The 14,814-nt window shown below is 39.6% G+C and overlaps 1 protein-coding gene across 2 annotated transcripts; it reads right to left on the reverse strand.

Annotated features, from left to right (window-relative positions):
- Window positions 1-1,285: 1,285 nt before the first annotated feature.
- On the reverse strand, window positions 1,286-13,636 carry LOC115343399 (inducible T-cell costimulator-like). 2 transcript variants are annotated; one of them, XM_030019277.1, is made up of 6 exons: window positions 13,539-13,636; window positions 7,506-7,544; window positions 6,236-6,574; window positions 4,692-4,804; window positions 3,988-4,072; window positions 1,286-3,454 (listed from the first exon to the last, which is right to left on the reverse strand). In XM_030019277.1, the coding sequence occupies exons 1-5, from the start codon at window positions 13,594-13,596 to the stop codon at window positions 3,989-3,991; spliced, it is 633 nt and encodes a 210-aa protein (XP_029875137.1). In that variant the 5' UTR covers window positions 13,597-13,636; the 3' UTR covers window positions 1,286-3,454; window position 3,988. The 2 variants fall into 2 exon arrangements, with proteins under 2 accessions (XP_029875137.1, XP_029875136.1); XM_030019276.1 differs by having other exon boundaries at window positions 3,988-4,078.
- Window positions 13,637-14,814: the final 1,178 nt, after the last annotated feature.

Below are 14,814 nucleotides of genomic sequence, written 5' to 3' on the forward strand. Positions count from 1 at the left end.
TATGAAATTGCCATCTTGAATCTAATCATTAAACTCCAAAAGCATTCAGATTTGGGCTCATTATTCAGGTTGGGAAGACAAGCTTGCAAAGTACATATCAGGGTTTGGATTTCAAACCATCTCAAGATATGCAGATGTTCAAATTATGATATTCTTGTCATTTATCCTTCCTTAAATTTTGGAGTAGCTCTAGTTGTCATCCGTAACATTTTTCACCTGTTCACATTAGATCATACTATCTGTTTAGCAAGATTAAGTTTGCTCAAGTTGTAAATTTTTACTTCAGGTCTTAACCTTCAAGCTGATTACGAGTAGTTCTTTGCCATACATACCTATTTGGTTTACTGGCTCACTGACTTCACACACTCCATACTGGAACAGACTGGGAAGATCTAAAGGGCATTACTGAGTGTAAATACATGTGGGGTGACTTATAGCAATGATAAATCAGAAAGGATGAAAGCATCTTACTGATACTGAATCTTATGTTACATGTTATACGACAGAAACTGGGTTTACATGAACACGGTTGTTAGGGATTCAGCTTCTGGAAAAGCCATAGCCAAAATACTCTTTCAGTCATATTCCCCATAAAGCAATAGAAGACAAAGGTGGAGAGGGACAGGCTGTAGAACCCTCCTCATGGACTGTCACACAATTGTAAAATTTCTGTTACAATCCTAAAGCATTACATAGCAAACAGAGAAAACATAGGTTGAGATTGTATCTTAGTAGTTTATTTTACCCTCAAATCTCTGATTTCCTAGACATTATTTGGATGTTACTCATGCTTCTGCTTGTCTTGGAAGTGGATTTTGTAGAAGAGTTGGCTGAAATATTCTTATTTGATTTTCTTTTTTCCCTGTTAAAATGGTCTTTTCCCAAAACTGGGAGTTTGCAAAGAGAGTTGTTACTTTTTCAAATGATGACCTGTTAGAATATCAGGCTTTTTGTTTATTCTTATTGACTCCTTTTTGTTTTCTTTTATTTTAATCCTTTCTTGTCACATAGTCTATAGACTCAGCTCATGTTACTTTTTTCATGGTTTTTTTTTCTCATTCTGCTATCCTTTATCTTCTTCCAGCTCTTTTTGATTTGGAGGTATTGAAGAATGGCAGAAAGAAACTGAAAAATGTTCCAAAATAATCCTGAACATTATCTGTATACTGCATAAGGGATTAAAAGAAAGGAAGAAGAGATGGGACAATACGACAAAAACTTTCTCATGAAAATAAAAGGAAACAGATTCAAACAGTGTCATTACCTCACTGCATAGAAAAAGATCCAAATTTTTGGTTTTTACTTTTTTAATATTTTTTTTTCCTTAGTCCTTTTTCTGTTTCCCACTAAGATGCTAGACAGCGATAAATTGCCCCATACTCTCTCCCCATTGCACCGTGGATTTTATAGAGCTTATTTCTTTCACATGGCATGCATGCATGCATGAACTTTCTTATGGATACATGTGGCATAACAAAAAAATGTTTTATTAAGAATAAAAATCTCTTTTTCCAAAAAGAAAGCAGTGATGGAACCTGAGACTTCCAAAAGCTTTGTCACAATGAGTATGAATCATTTCTCTCTCTAGAGTAGAATGTATGTATTTTGAACCACCTAGTCCAGACTTTCATCATTTGTCATTTATCCAGCAGCATCTCAAGGCAAACCTCAGGTTTTTCCTTCTTTCAGAAACTCTTTATTCCTTGAATTTCCTTCTCAGTCTGGTAAAAGGTTCCAGGGGATAGGACTCTCCACTGTTACATACGATCTTGCATCCAGCATTTCTCATAGGCAGTAGAGGTTAGCTATTTTCACCAATAATTTTCAAAGGCAATAATTGTCAAAGGCAATGATTTTCAAAGGCAATAATTTCACCAGTATTTTTTAAATGGTGAAATCAGTGTATTTGTGGATGTACAGAGGAGAGGTTTTTTTGCTGGGGAGGTCAAGTAATTTGGCAAAGGTTATGTGGCAGAACAACAGGAGGGAATGTAATGTTACCCAACACACCAGGGTGCCCCTTTACATCTCTGCCTAGGAGCTGGTTATCTAAGCAGGGTATGGGCTGTGAAACTGGCAGTCCCCGCTTCATTCGATGGTTTATTCATTTCCCCTTTGCTTAATGTCACAGTTAACAATTTGCACATTCTCTCTGCAATACTTCTATGTACTTAGGTGTTTGTTGAGGAAAACCCTGTTCTCGACATATCAGCTTATGTCCTCTTCGTGTCTGACAGTCCCTGTTTGCGCTATCAAATTTGAAACCAGCCTTCTGTTTGCCAGACAAGCAGGCTATGTACCTTTCACAATAGTGTCCTCTGACCAATATTTGTTTTTTTGATGAATTACAGAGAGACTCAGAATCAATGCACCACTCTGCTTCCAGCAGCCAAATGGTGTCTGGCACCATATCCAGGCTGGATTCACAGTTGGTCATTTTTGGTCAGAGTTTTGATGGATTTCACAAGGAGCATGAAGGATTGATCATTTCATTCATACTGAAAGCTCTGAGCAATTTGAGGCAGGTCAAGTAACCCCTGCACTGACTGGGGAAGTGGTAAAGGTTTCACGTCAAACCACAAGAGGAAGATAATTGCAATGCAGAGTCCATGAATACACTGGCCTTATGGACTGTGTTGTATTTGTGCTGCAAGATGTGAATATGAGAGATTGTGCCTCCTGATTTAGGGACTGAACCTGCAGCTTTGAACAGATTTAAAGTATAATTGCAATCTTGAAAGTAATATATTCCTCTGTTAGTAAAACAATTCAGAATTTAATTAAATAAGAGGAGCCCCAAGGTGTGAATGACAAAGATGCACCAATAGCACAAATATGAAAAATACAGATGTGCACACCTGAGGTATTGTGTCACAGTGAAGACTCTGCTGTGCTCTCTGAGGCTTTGTTCCCCTGCTGTCCCACAGCTTGGTGCAGGAGAGCATGTGGGCATACCGCACTCTCCTAGTGTGGTGCTAAGAAGTATGACAGTGAATCTAAGGATGTATAGATAACATCAAAGGGCATGTGCAATACATCGACAGTGCTTCATGGCTGTGCCACAAGGTTTGGCATTGGAGGTAGTCTGGTTTTTTTGTCCCCAGTGGAAAGTTTATCATAGAGGAGACTGTAGAAAATAAAAGTTCCCTCTGTAGCAGCACTACAGGAATCTACTCTCAAGCAAACTCGCTAAATTTTCTTCAACTAAAAGCTGACATCTTTAACACATTGTTAGCACTTCATGTACAAGTCAGTGGATCAGGCAGTGTGCCAGTTAACACTCAAGGCTAGGGCAAAACACAGGTCAGGAGTGGGTGTCTCATCACTGAGCACAGGACCATGGGAGAGCTCAGGGAGGCTGGGAGAGGTGAGGAAATGCTGATTTCCCATTGTCCAGGTTCAAGTAGCTGGAAAGCTCTGCTGCCAGAATTTCCATGCCACAAGCAACTTGTACCTGGAATAGGAATGGAAAATTAGTTACATGCAACCCTCATACGTCTGAATCAGTCCAAATTCTGCTTCTGTTCTGTATCCAAAACTACTTCTGGCTACTATGCAAGGGTTTAAGTAGTTAGGAAGTTCCTCATTCTCTACAGATTATTTGCCCTTAGCCAGTAACACTCAGTAAATATAGCAAATCACTTCCCCAGAGAGATTTTGGGTACCACGCATCATCTGAAGAATCTGAATGGAAAAGTTTCACACCTCTTCCTCATGTATAAGATCATTACTTTGCACTGATGTCAAGCAGTTGTATTTCTAAGAACCAGCCCACCATTCCAATTCAAAAGGTTTCCAGAGATTTTGCTTTTCATTTCCTCTTCCTGCTACATGGTAGCATGAACTCCATTAACAAGCTATTGTAACAATCCCACCCACTCACCCACCCACCTAGAATCAATGGGAGACATAGCAAGCAGCCCTTTACCTCCCAGAGAAAAGCCTTGCAACAGATACAAGCAGAAGTACAACTAGGCTTAATACAACCTCAGATTCTTGGTTTTTTAGCTGCATTCACTGCTGCCATGGGCATGTATTCACTGTTGTACTCATGGGAGTTGGATTCACACTGCTGTTTCTGCAAACAGAGAGAAAATGCCATGAATTTAATTTGTGGTCACTAACCTCTGCCACTCCTGCCTTTGTTATTTAAGTAGGGCAGTTAGTCTGGCTGTTTTCAGTGGGAATATTAAAGTCAGAATAGACAGGCACTCACATAGAAAACTTGGAATAAAACAAACTGAAAATGAAAACCACACATTGTCCAAAAGAATAACTAATGTCCATGATCTCCTTTCTTCCCTGAGCCAACTGGTTCTTTGTTTTACTGGTTTTGCTCCAGAACAGAGCTGGAATGCTCCACTGATGATTTGTTTCCCCTTCTTGAAGAAAATAATCAGGGGAATTGCTTACCAAAGTAATTTTCCTGGCCTGTGCAGCATTTCTTCTCTTCCCTTTGATTCCCAGCCTTTAAATCAATAAACAATTCTGTCTTAGAAAAATTAAATCTGAGCTGTTGTCATCAATGACTGAATTCCAGTGTAAATTAACAACTCAGTCTCTTTGTCAAAAAAACACATCATGTGCTGAGTGAGTATGTGCCCGTCTCACCCTCTAAATCTCATTAAATCAAGTTCCCCATCCATGACCCTTGGAAGGAGGGTTCTGCAGAATCTCATAGACTTGCTTACCTTGTTCCTTAAGCAACAGGCTACAACACAGCAGACACAGGAAATCATGGCAAACATGACCAAACCAATAATTATCCATGACATGAGTCCCAGTGAAATGCAGTCTTCCTTATCTGGAGTTGGGGAGGAAAAAAAAAGTCATTACTGATAATTTGCATTCCCCTCCCACCCACCCCCTGCCCTGAGATGACTGTTCAAATTCTTTCCCTTTTCTCTTCACATTAATAAATTAGCAAAAGTGAGCTCTGGAGAAAGATTTTTGTGGGGTGAAAAGCCACCTTGGAAAAGTGTATTCAGGAGGAAGCAGAACATTGCAGTTTTCCAGAAGCAGAAGTGAAACTATTGGTACAATGGGGCTGAAAGTGTAGGCTGAAAAGAAACCAAGACACACTTGAGAGCGTGGTGGTATTTCAGATCTGAGCAAGGTTTAAGCTTACATTCAGTGAGTACCACAGGTGATTTAAAGGGCAGCCTGGTCAAAAGAAAGGTGGACTTTGGCAGTCATGTTTGAATAGGAAGGCAAGCTGAGGGACACAAGATTACCCTTGCCCAGATCTGGGAGAAAATATGATTAGGTCATGAAACAGCTGGCAGTAGCTATGAGCATCTCGCTATCTGTACAAATGGACAGCTTTGGGAAACACTGCAGACAAAAAAGGATGTCACACCTTGATTCTGAGAAGCTGTTTTAAGTTCACAGAGGGCTGAGGGATAATTTGACCCAACCACATGATTGTAGCCTTAGGATTTCAGCTTCTTTGTTTAGTCCTGGTGTTGAGTGATAGGAAAAGATAGCAAGGGAAGGACAACAGGCAGTACCATGTTGCAACTGAACTATATGGAGAACCAAGAAGGGATGTGAGCAAAACCACTATTAAATCTTTCATCTTAATGTACCAAAGAGCCACTGAGTGAAAGGCAATTCAAAATTAAAGCCTGTGAAGTTAGTCCAAGCCCTTCTCAGTAAAAGACTGAAAATTCTTAGCAGTTGTGGACTCTTCTGGTCTAAGAAGGCTCTAAAGCTGAAGGCCTGCTTCAGAGAGGTGAACACCATCTTTTTCACATCACTGTGGCATCAGAGAGTTCTTTATACCACTACTAGCACAGATATTTGACAGCTGATTTTTTTTTTATGCCAGGCACATGAAGATAGCTCTCAGAATGGATTTTTTTCCCCCAGCTAGAAAAAATCTTAACATTTACATTCAGCAGCTTGGAAAATAGTCAATGGGAAATTTCTGCTGCACACAAAGGTGGGACTGCAGTACTCCAGAAGGTGTAGTCTAGCTAGCTTGGGTGCCACCAACAATATGCAGAGCTCAGCATGGCCTGCAAAACCAGCCCATGAAGATGAATAAATATCGAGAGGCCATGCTGAACAGTTGCCAACACAGCTCCACTGTTACCAGCCCCCTGCTAAGTAGTTTTAAGCTGTCTTGGAAATATCTGTGCAAACTCTAGTCACAATTTTCACTGCAGCATAGCTATGCCCAACATCTACTTATCACTAAACTGAAGTGAGGGGAAGAGAAAAGTAAACTTACCTTGGATATACAAATAGGTTTCTTTCAGCCGGCAATCTATATAAGGAGGGGGTAAGAACATCTCCAGGCAGTAGGTATAAATGTCGATATGCTTTCTTTCCAGATTTTTAAGAATGAAAGTGGTGCTGCTATTTGAGTGCTCTGTCTGACAGTAGATGACATTACTCTTGGGGATAACTTTCTCCTCACTCAAATGGAGTGCACAGATCTCCTTCTTTTCATGCCCTTTGAAGAGGGTCATGCTGAACTCGCTCACATTTTTGGGGTTGGGGAATGTGAACTTGAAGTTTCCATTTTCAAATTCCACCATCACTTGGGGGTCAGAGACATGAGGCTGATCTGAAATCATGAAAACAATAAGTACAGTCACTCACATAGCAATGAAAAGAATCCCTAAAATGTTAATAAACTAATTTAAACAAAGCAAGTGAACCATGTGATTGAAACTTAAGGCATGTAGGTAGTCAGAATAGGCTGGCTGTGGAAAGCAGCCTGTACAATGAGATACCAGTGCATCATCCTGGTCATGTCAGACATTACTGAGAAAATAAATGAGGTAAGACCTGGCCTGTTACCGCTATAAGGCTGGAGAGGTTACTGTTGGCATTGGATCAGTGAGTTACTTGATAATTTTTAAAGGTCCCCCTTGGACCAAACACTATATGGACATATAATTTTTGCCTCAGACTGTCCTATTCATAGATAAAACAAGGTGGGACAAAGATGATGATAATTATCTGTGTTTTATGGTTCATAATCTGCACCCTAATGATGTAACTGAAAACTTAAAATGGGATGTGAACCCAAAACTCCTATATAAGTGCCTTAACCACAAGACCCATCTTTCCTTTCTAAAGTAGACAGTGGTTTGAGGCATGACATAAAGTTTAAACCTAATTACTTAGATGTCTATAGCACCTTTATCATTAACATAATGGGACGAGTAGAGGACAAATGTCACTGTGTGCATGCACCCACATGCAATCCAAAAATCATATTTGACCTTCCCAAAAACTGTCTGAAAAACTCTCAGGTGTTGTCCATCTCTCGTTTTTCAAATTTATTGGAAAATAAAAAGAAAGTAAACTGACCAAGAACGTCCTGCTATCTCACAGTTTGACTTTGTAAAGCCAGGCATGGGAAACTCCCTCAAACAAAAATATGTTAAAGTGTGCTGTAAAAAAATGACAATTTTTTTCTTCAAGGGCAGTATTTTCTGATCTTGAAAGGCATTTAAAACCATAAACCAAATTATGCAAATGTGTCTTACCTATGTTTTTGCATGGTCTTGACGAGCAGCTATCAACTCCTGAAAAATACAAAATTGTTTTCTGTTTAAAATTAAAAAAGAGAGATGCAGGAACAGGGGCTGAGCCATGCAATGTTAAGATGCTGAAGTTATTTTCTAATTTGTGTCATTAGCCTATCTGATCCTGTCTGTGCTACACTATAAAATCATATGGTGTGATAAAAACATGAAATATAAAAATCAAATTAAAAAGAAAATGCATTGAGCATGAACTAATATTGATCATACATCTAGCATTTACAAATTCTTAAAACACAAGTTTTAAGTAATAGATGCAAAGTAATAGATGTACTTCATAAGTAGAAGCTGAGATGAAAGTAAAATTTACCCCAAAATGCTGAGGAAATCTGCCCCCAAATAAAAGAGCTTACTTTTGATTTCTCATGAAACCAGAATCTGGAATGAGGCATCATTATACTTTGTTTCCAGACCAAAATGGTTCAATGTTCATTCTGTTTCCCCCATTGCTCAGCACTGCATCAAAACATCTTTTTATGGCACATCCAGAATGAACAGCTGGAAGATGCTCCAACACATACAGCAAGAAAATATTCAAGCAATGCATATGGGTTTGTTCCTTTTTCAATAGCAACTTTTTCTCTTCCCGATTATCTGTGCATAGGCAGCCTCCATTACAGGAGACGGGCACATTTTTAGTAATTGTTCTGGATTTGTTTTTTAAGCCACTGCCTCCATCACCACCCAGTATGGCAATAATGAGAGTGGAATTTCCTGGCTGGGTTGGTGGTATGTACTGCTTTGAAATGGTTTGTATGTCAGTACTGGCAACATAGCACATCCTAGCAGTGTTTCATTTGGAATTTTTCTTTTTATGGTGCTCTAAAATTAAAGGTACAAACAGGAACGCAGACAAGTAGGAAAAAACTGTATCTGCTTTTCCTGTTTTCTGATAGCCTTCTAGAGTAAGTCCTTCAGAGGCTGCTTAGACTGAAATATACTCTACATCAGGATTTTATGATGCTAAGGAAATATGGGGCAAATACTTGAAGACTTTGATGCACCATCCTATTCTTGTTGTTACTGCTACATAGTGGTCTAGATCCACACAGCTTAGGTCCCCAACTGTGCCAGGTATTGCACTGACTACACAGCATAAATAATCTTTTTCCCAAGGCACCTGTTATCTTTGGCACCCAGCCTACATATGCAAAGGAGCAGAAGATTATTCTCATTTGGGTACCTTTGTATGCTCTCAACTCTTTCTGGATGGAGGCAATCTTTTAGTGTCCATGCTTTTTCCTTCTTTGAATTCTTGCTCCCCAATCACTACCATTGGCAAGGGCATTGCAATGAATGATACTCGTTTAAAATATTTTTACTGTGACACATAAGCTAATGGACTTCTGGAAGACATTTTGTGATGCTCAGTTGGAAAGCAATAGAAACTGTTACCCCTTTTTGATTGATTTACCCTCTTCCTAGTTATCACACTCTTCATGGTTTACTGTGCACAGTCAGCACCCTTATCTAATTCAGCGACAGTTCTAATATCTGTACTTCTCTCAGGACTATTACTTAAGTGCGTGATAACAGACAAGGTATTTGGCATTTTGTACCACTGGTGTGAAGATAAGACAGACAAAACACACAGCTCACCAATGCACAGTGAAATAGAGCTCTAGATATGCTGAAGGCACAGATACACAAAGTGCAAGCCCTCATAACGGCATATAGTCTGAAAAGCTGAAAGCAGACGTCAAATAAAGAAACGGTTCTTGATTACTTGCATGTTGCATGGTGAAAGAAAACAGCTGCTATGAGAACAGGATTTGAAATAAAGGTCTTTTAAAATGCTTTTAAAATGTTTGATGGCCTGTAGTTTGGTAACGTACCTTTAAAATTAGGCCCAACAGCAGACAAATTATTTAGGGAAGGGAAGAAAAGAACAAGTGTATTGATATAGCAGAAGCTAGGGAGCATGGTGAATATGTAAGCTGACCTGATACTTTTGAGTAGCATCCACCCGTAGCTGAGACCTCTCTATTTGTCACTGGTCATCTGAGAGGAGAGGAGGATGCTGACTCTGTTGGGGCAGCTACAGAGCCAAGTGGTACCATATTCCCCCAATGCCCCAGAGGAGCGTGGGGCTACCCTACTCTGAGCGCTAAAGCAACAGCTTTGAATTTCATTTCTCTGTCTGTCACTGAGAATAGTTCAATTTTGCTGTTAGCTAATGAAATTGCCCTTTCATACCAGGTGGTTTAAAATGTTTGTCAGGGATCATGGTTTTAATCCTTGTTTTTAATGGAAAAGGACAGAGGGAGGTCATTGAGCATGTAGTTCATGTGACCTTGTGGCAAGCTGAAAGATCATTTTGTATTCTCTCAGGCCCAGAAGCCTTAACTGTCTGTTTTCAAGGAGTCGGTAATGTATTTCTCTGAATGAGCATTTTGGTAAATGTGATGCAATTAGTATTCCTCTGAAACAAGTGACCATGTAGAAAAGTGTGCTTAGCATAGTATAAAGGGAGCACATTTTAAAATGAGATTAACAGTGCCTGAGATTAAAACACAAAATTGTCTACATGGATGACCACAATGGGTGAGATCTGATATGAATTTCCAACTCACTAGCTATTCTGCATCAGCTCCTGATGTGAATGCTCTCACTGCATACTAAAACGTGGCTTATTCCCCCCTCCCTGTGCCTGATTGCTGTTCTCCTGTGCCCATTTGTACTGGTTCATTCCTATGGACTTGTAACACTCTGGTTAATGGCCAGACACATTTGGGATGTCATTTGCCAAGCTACAGTCAGAATAAATGTACATTCGGTGAGATGGGAGATAGGAAACTGGGGTTTAAACATCCAATAATATTGAGAGATTCACTCACTAAACCTCCCTAAAAATATGTGAATAAAAGACTACATCACGATATTATCGAAAATGAACAGAAGAATCTCACAGGTTCAGTAGTAAAAATGCTTGGATTTGGCCGTAAGATTCCTTTTTTTGGTATTTTTCATAAAAGAGCTAATTCAGTTGCATATGAAGGCTTTGAGACAAGAGGAAACAAATCTTTCATTTGTTTCACAGCAGTGTCATGCTGTGGAGTTGCATAGAGTTGTTCCTGGCTCACCTTATGTGAAGCAGAGTGTCAAGACAAATACTGTGGTTCAGATGTAAATCCAAGAGATGAACATGTGTATGAAAGTAACATCTTGCTATGTTAAACTATGAAAGAAGTTGGGGGGGGGGGGGGTGTGTACATTCTATGTATATGTGTATCTACAGTCATGTACATTTCCGTCTCAATTTCGTCTTTACTGCAGTGGGAAGGCACTTTGGCAGAAGTTGGGGAATTTTTATGGTAGTATGCTTGGACACTGAGGCCAATGGAGGGCGGGTTATTTTCATTTTAATGGGATTACAATTTTGGACTTTCTGGTTCCTCTTTGGCAGACCCAATCCTATTTGCAAACATCATCAATCCATTACACATTTTGGTCCTAACAGAAGTTTAAAAAACCACTTTTGATTAATTTTAAAACTTGGGGTTTAGGGTAGGAGAATAGAATACTCTTGCTTGGTTTTCTTGGTCTTTGTTTTATCTGCCCCAGCTCTAAGAAAACTAAGCAGCTGATAAAAAGAACAAGCATAATTTTACTTGGGTTTGCCTCTGAAGATGAGCAAGGAGAGTGCAGACCCTGCCTTTAAAACAAACATATTTGTTTTGTTAATACTAAATATGTAATGAAATCACACACAGTTTTTTAAGTTGCTATGGCTTTGACCTTTCAAGGCACTCTGAAAGATAACACTGTCAATTCAGTGTCATTAGTTATATGCCTAAAACTAACTTGTTCCTATCTTTCAAGAATCAAGGATTAAGAGAGGAAGGCAGTGCTTCTGGGCAAAGCAAGTAATGGCCAGAATTACTCTAGGAAGCCATCTATAATCTGAATTATTTCTGTGGTATAACATATATTGTGAAATATGGAAACTCTTATAAAATATACCACTAACACAGCAGCCATTGTTGATAATATTTCAGACACCCTTTTAAGAAATGACCACGATTTCCTCCTGTATTGACAACAGGAGATCTGTGGGTGAACAGTGATAATGCTTTGCAAATGTTGGTGTGCAAAAGCTCATGTGCAATGTTTCATAGCAAAGGCCTCAAGTGTTATGGAATCCTACAGCTCTGTACTCCAAAATCCTGTTGCCTGTGTTTTTCTACAGGCACCAGAGAGGCTCCATGCTCTTACAAACAATTTCTTTATCACAATTGGGTTATCAAATCATAATACATATATATATACACATATATCACCTTTTGTGACCTATTTACATTGAAAAAAGCCATCCTTAGATCACAAGTAGGGCTTGCTAATCACTAAGTTAAAAAAAACCCAAAATCTCAGAAGTTACTCTGCTTTTAGTCCCAAAAATTTGCCACAATGCTTGGCAGCGCTCTCTGGAGTGCTAGCTTGTTCTCTAAATGAGAATATCATGCTAATGTGTCCTACATCAAGCCGATCTTTTACAGCCCTTTTTAGCAAGAATGATAATAATTAGTACTTTTTATGCTGAAAGCACTGTAAGGTAAAAAGCCTGAGAGATACCATTTCTTGTTACAGGCAGTCTCTTCCTCCTGCCATCTCCTATCCCCAGCCCCCTGCTCAAATCCTATCCTCCATATATGAAAGAAAGGAGAAAGAAGGGAGAAATGCTGGTATCAGATAGAACAATTACTTGCACCCTTAAAATTGCAGCCTATTTCTTCCCACAAGGAATGGCCTTTTAGATAGCTCCAGCCACATGTAAAAGTATGCTTGTCAAGTATACCTGCTAAATTGACTAGCTGAGAAATACTTAACAAAATTGACAGGATTTTTTGTCAATAGATTTAAGAATAACTTTTCAAGGAGAAAAAAAGCGGCTCATGTCCCTTTAGAGATACTGATCACAATCCTCCATCCCTGTGATTTCACCCATCTTTTCAATCTATCTGAAAATTCTGTATACTATCGCTGTATTAGTTAACCTTCAGAAGGGTATCTGCATTGCCTAAAGAGCTGGAAACTGTTTTTTATTTAAATGAAAGCTTCAATTCTATGTGAAACCTCAGGAGTACTTAAATTCTACAGGGGGACTTGAAACCTATCCTGTATCACTAGAATTTCAGAAGCAAACACATTCAATAGCTCTTCGCATGACCTTCAAAGGAACATGTTTAGATGGTGCTCAGTAACTAAATCTCAGGTCTTACTTACATGACACATCATACCAAATCCTTGGACAGTATATGTATGAAAAAAAGACTCTTCTTAATCAGGTATTATCTGTATTTCTATCCTGGCCTGGTAATATGTGGGTTAGAGAGAGGCTGCAGATAAATGTGAGCTGTGGTATTTTACTTTGCATAATTGTGATAAAACACTGAAACTTGTAAAATGCTACATCCATGTTTATGGCTGGACTGAGATCAGTGCTGTCACCATGCCAACACAGCATTAGGAATGCTACAGTTCCTTTTAACTCAGTCTGCATTTCAAGCCTGGACCAAAACGATCTCATCCACTCTTCCATGCCATATACATTTTTCATAGTATAAAAATTCCCAGCCCAAAAAAGAGCAGGTTTAATATCAATATTTTGGCTTCTCTTTATTAAGCCATTCACCGTCATGCTGCTATAAGACCTTACGCCCAGCAAGGGAATCGGGCTGGAGCACTCCAGTCTAAACAGCTAGAGGGTAACACTGAGCAGATGAGCTAAAGAATATAAACAATGAAAACTTGTACTTTCTAGTTTCAGAGCAAATGCCCTGTGCTGGCAGGAATTCTCTTCCCACCAATTCCAGTGACATTTAAGTTGAGAGTGGTCTTTTTGCAGCTGTTTCCCTTAATTACCTTTATTCCTCCAACCCCTTGCTATCACGCCTCATTTACCGTCTCCTGTCACTGGGTGAGTTATATTCCATAGAGACATCTACTGCAAGGAGAATAATCCAAAATGCTACTCACCATACAGGGCTTCAAACTGAAAGCAGAGAACACAGAAAGTTACAGCAACCAACTTCATGCTTGCCTGACACAGAGGTACCAGCCTTCTGTCTACTGTGAAGATGGGGAAGAATTCATGGGTAGAAAAGGAAGTGGTTTGTGGGCAATGGGGGAAATTATATGGTAATCAGAAGGACTTTTTAATTTAACCCCTGACTACGTTATAGCTATGTCAGCATTAGCTGTCGCCCACACCTGTGGAGTTTGCTGCTTTTTTTTTGTTCCTACCTCATGGCTTGCTGTCACAGACAGGAAGATGAAAGATTTTCTGACGTTACGTTTGATGTTCACTTCTGCAAAGACTGTTTCTGGTTAAATCTATCACGATAGAAGCTACAGTCATCTACAGTACACTTCCTGCAGATGGCCCATGGTCAGCAACTTGTTCCTTAAATTAATTTACAATACATGCATATTTGTAACTGGCAACCTGGTTTCTCCCCACCAGTTTCAGCTACTCTTATGTAACTGATGGTCTTGTGCTCTGCGGAAACTGTTTGTTAGTAGGGTGTAGGACCCTCTTGTGAGTCCTGGTCCTGGAATTCATTGGAAGAACATGTCCAAATTGCAGAAGGATCCCCTCAGCCCTGAGACTTCCTGAAGGCTCACTCCGATGTGAGACTTCCACCCTGGAGGTCAGGCTTGCTCTGCATGGACGAGAGACTTCATGTGGCTCTGTGAGAGGAGGAGATCTGACCCAGTGTCCTAGGGTCTTAGGTCAAAAGTTTATCTCCTTCCCTCTCCCTGCTTTTGTGCAGCACACTGTGTTCTGGCCTGATATCCATCTGTATTCTGGGAATGTTTTAGGACCCTTTGGGATAACATATTGTACAATCATTTAGAACTGGCTATTTATTTATGCCTATAATACTAATTTTAGTGCAGATAACATGCTAGAAAAGCAGCTTCTAAATCACGTTTAATATATTAGATGCAGTTAGCATTTCTGATGGCACAAAGAGAAGACACAAAGGACTAAAAGTGGTGCCTGACAGACACTCCTGGCGTTGAGTCCCTGTAATGGTCATGCAGTGGTACCAAATAATTTGTGAATAACAGGACTGGGTTACAGATTCACTCCTACTTTGTACTGTATGAATAAATCTTCACATGTTGTTTTACTCTTCCTCAAAGAGTGATTTAATTTCTTTCACTACTACTGCTAAAGACCCGTTCACATGGACACTGGCAGAGAGTTTTACTCTCATCAAATCTTTGGAAAGCCCTGCAAATCTTT

The sequence above is a fragment of the Aquila chrysaetos genome, chromosome 6, assembly GCF_900496995.4.
Source record: "Aquila chrysaetos chrysaetos chromosome 6, bAquChr1.4, whole genome shotgun sequence".
Classification (NCBI taxonomy): domain Eukaryota; kingdom Metazoa; phylum Chordata; class Aves; order Accipitriformes; family Accipitridae; genus Aquila; species Aquila chrysaetos.

What these genes read in the sequence shown, in the direction of transcription:
- LOC115343399 (XM_030019276.1), bottom strand. Translation starts at nt 13,596, where the DNA reads ATGAAGTTGGTTGCTGTAACTTTCTGTGTTCTCTGCTTTCAGTTTGAA. An exon ending in AAGACCATGCAAAAACATAG is followed by an intron (nt 6,575 to 7,505) that starts GTAAGACACATT and finishes TCATGATTTCAG; the next exon opens with ATCAGCCTCATGTCTCTGAC. An exon ending in AACCTATTTGTATATCCAAG is followed by an intron (nt 4,805 to 6,235) that starts GTAAGTTTACTT and finishes CCCCAACTCCAG; the next exon opens with ATAAGGAAGACTGCATTTCA.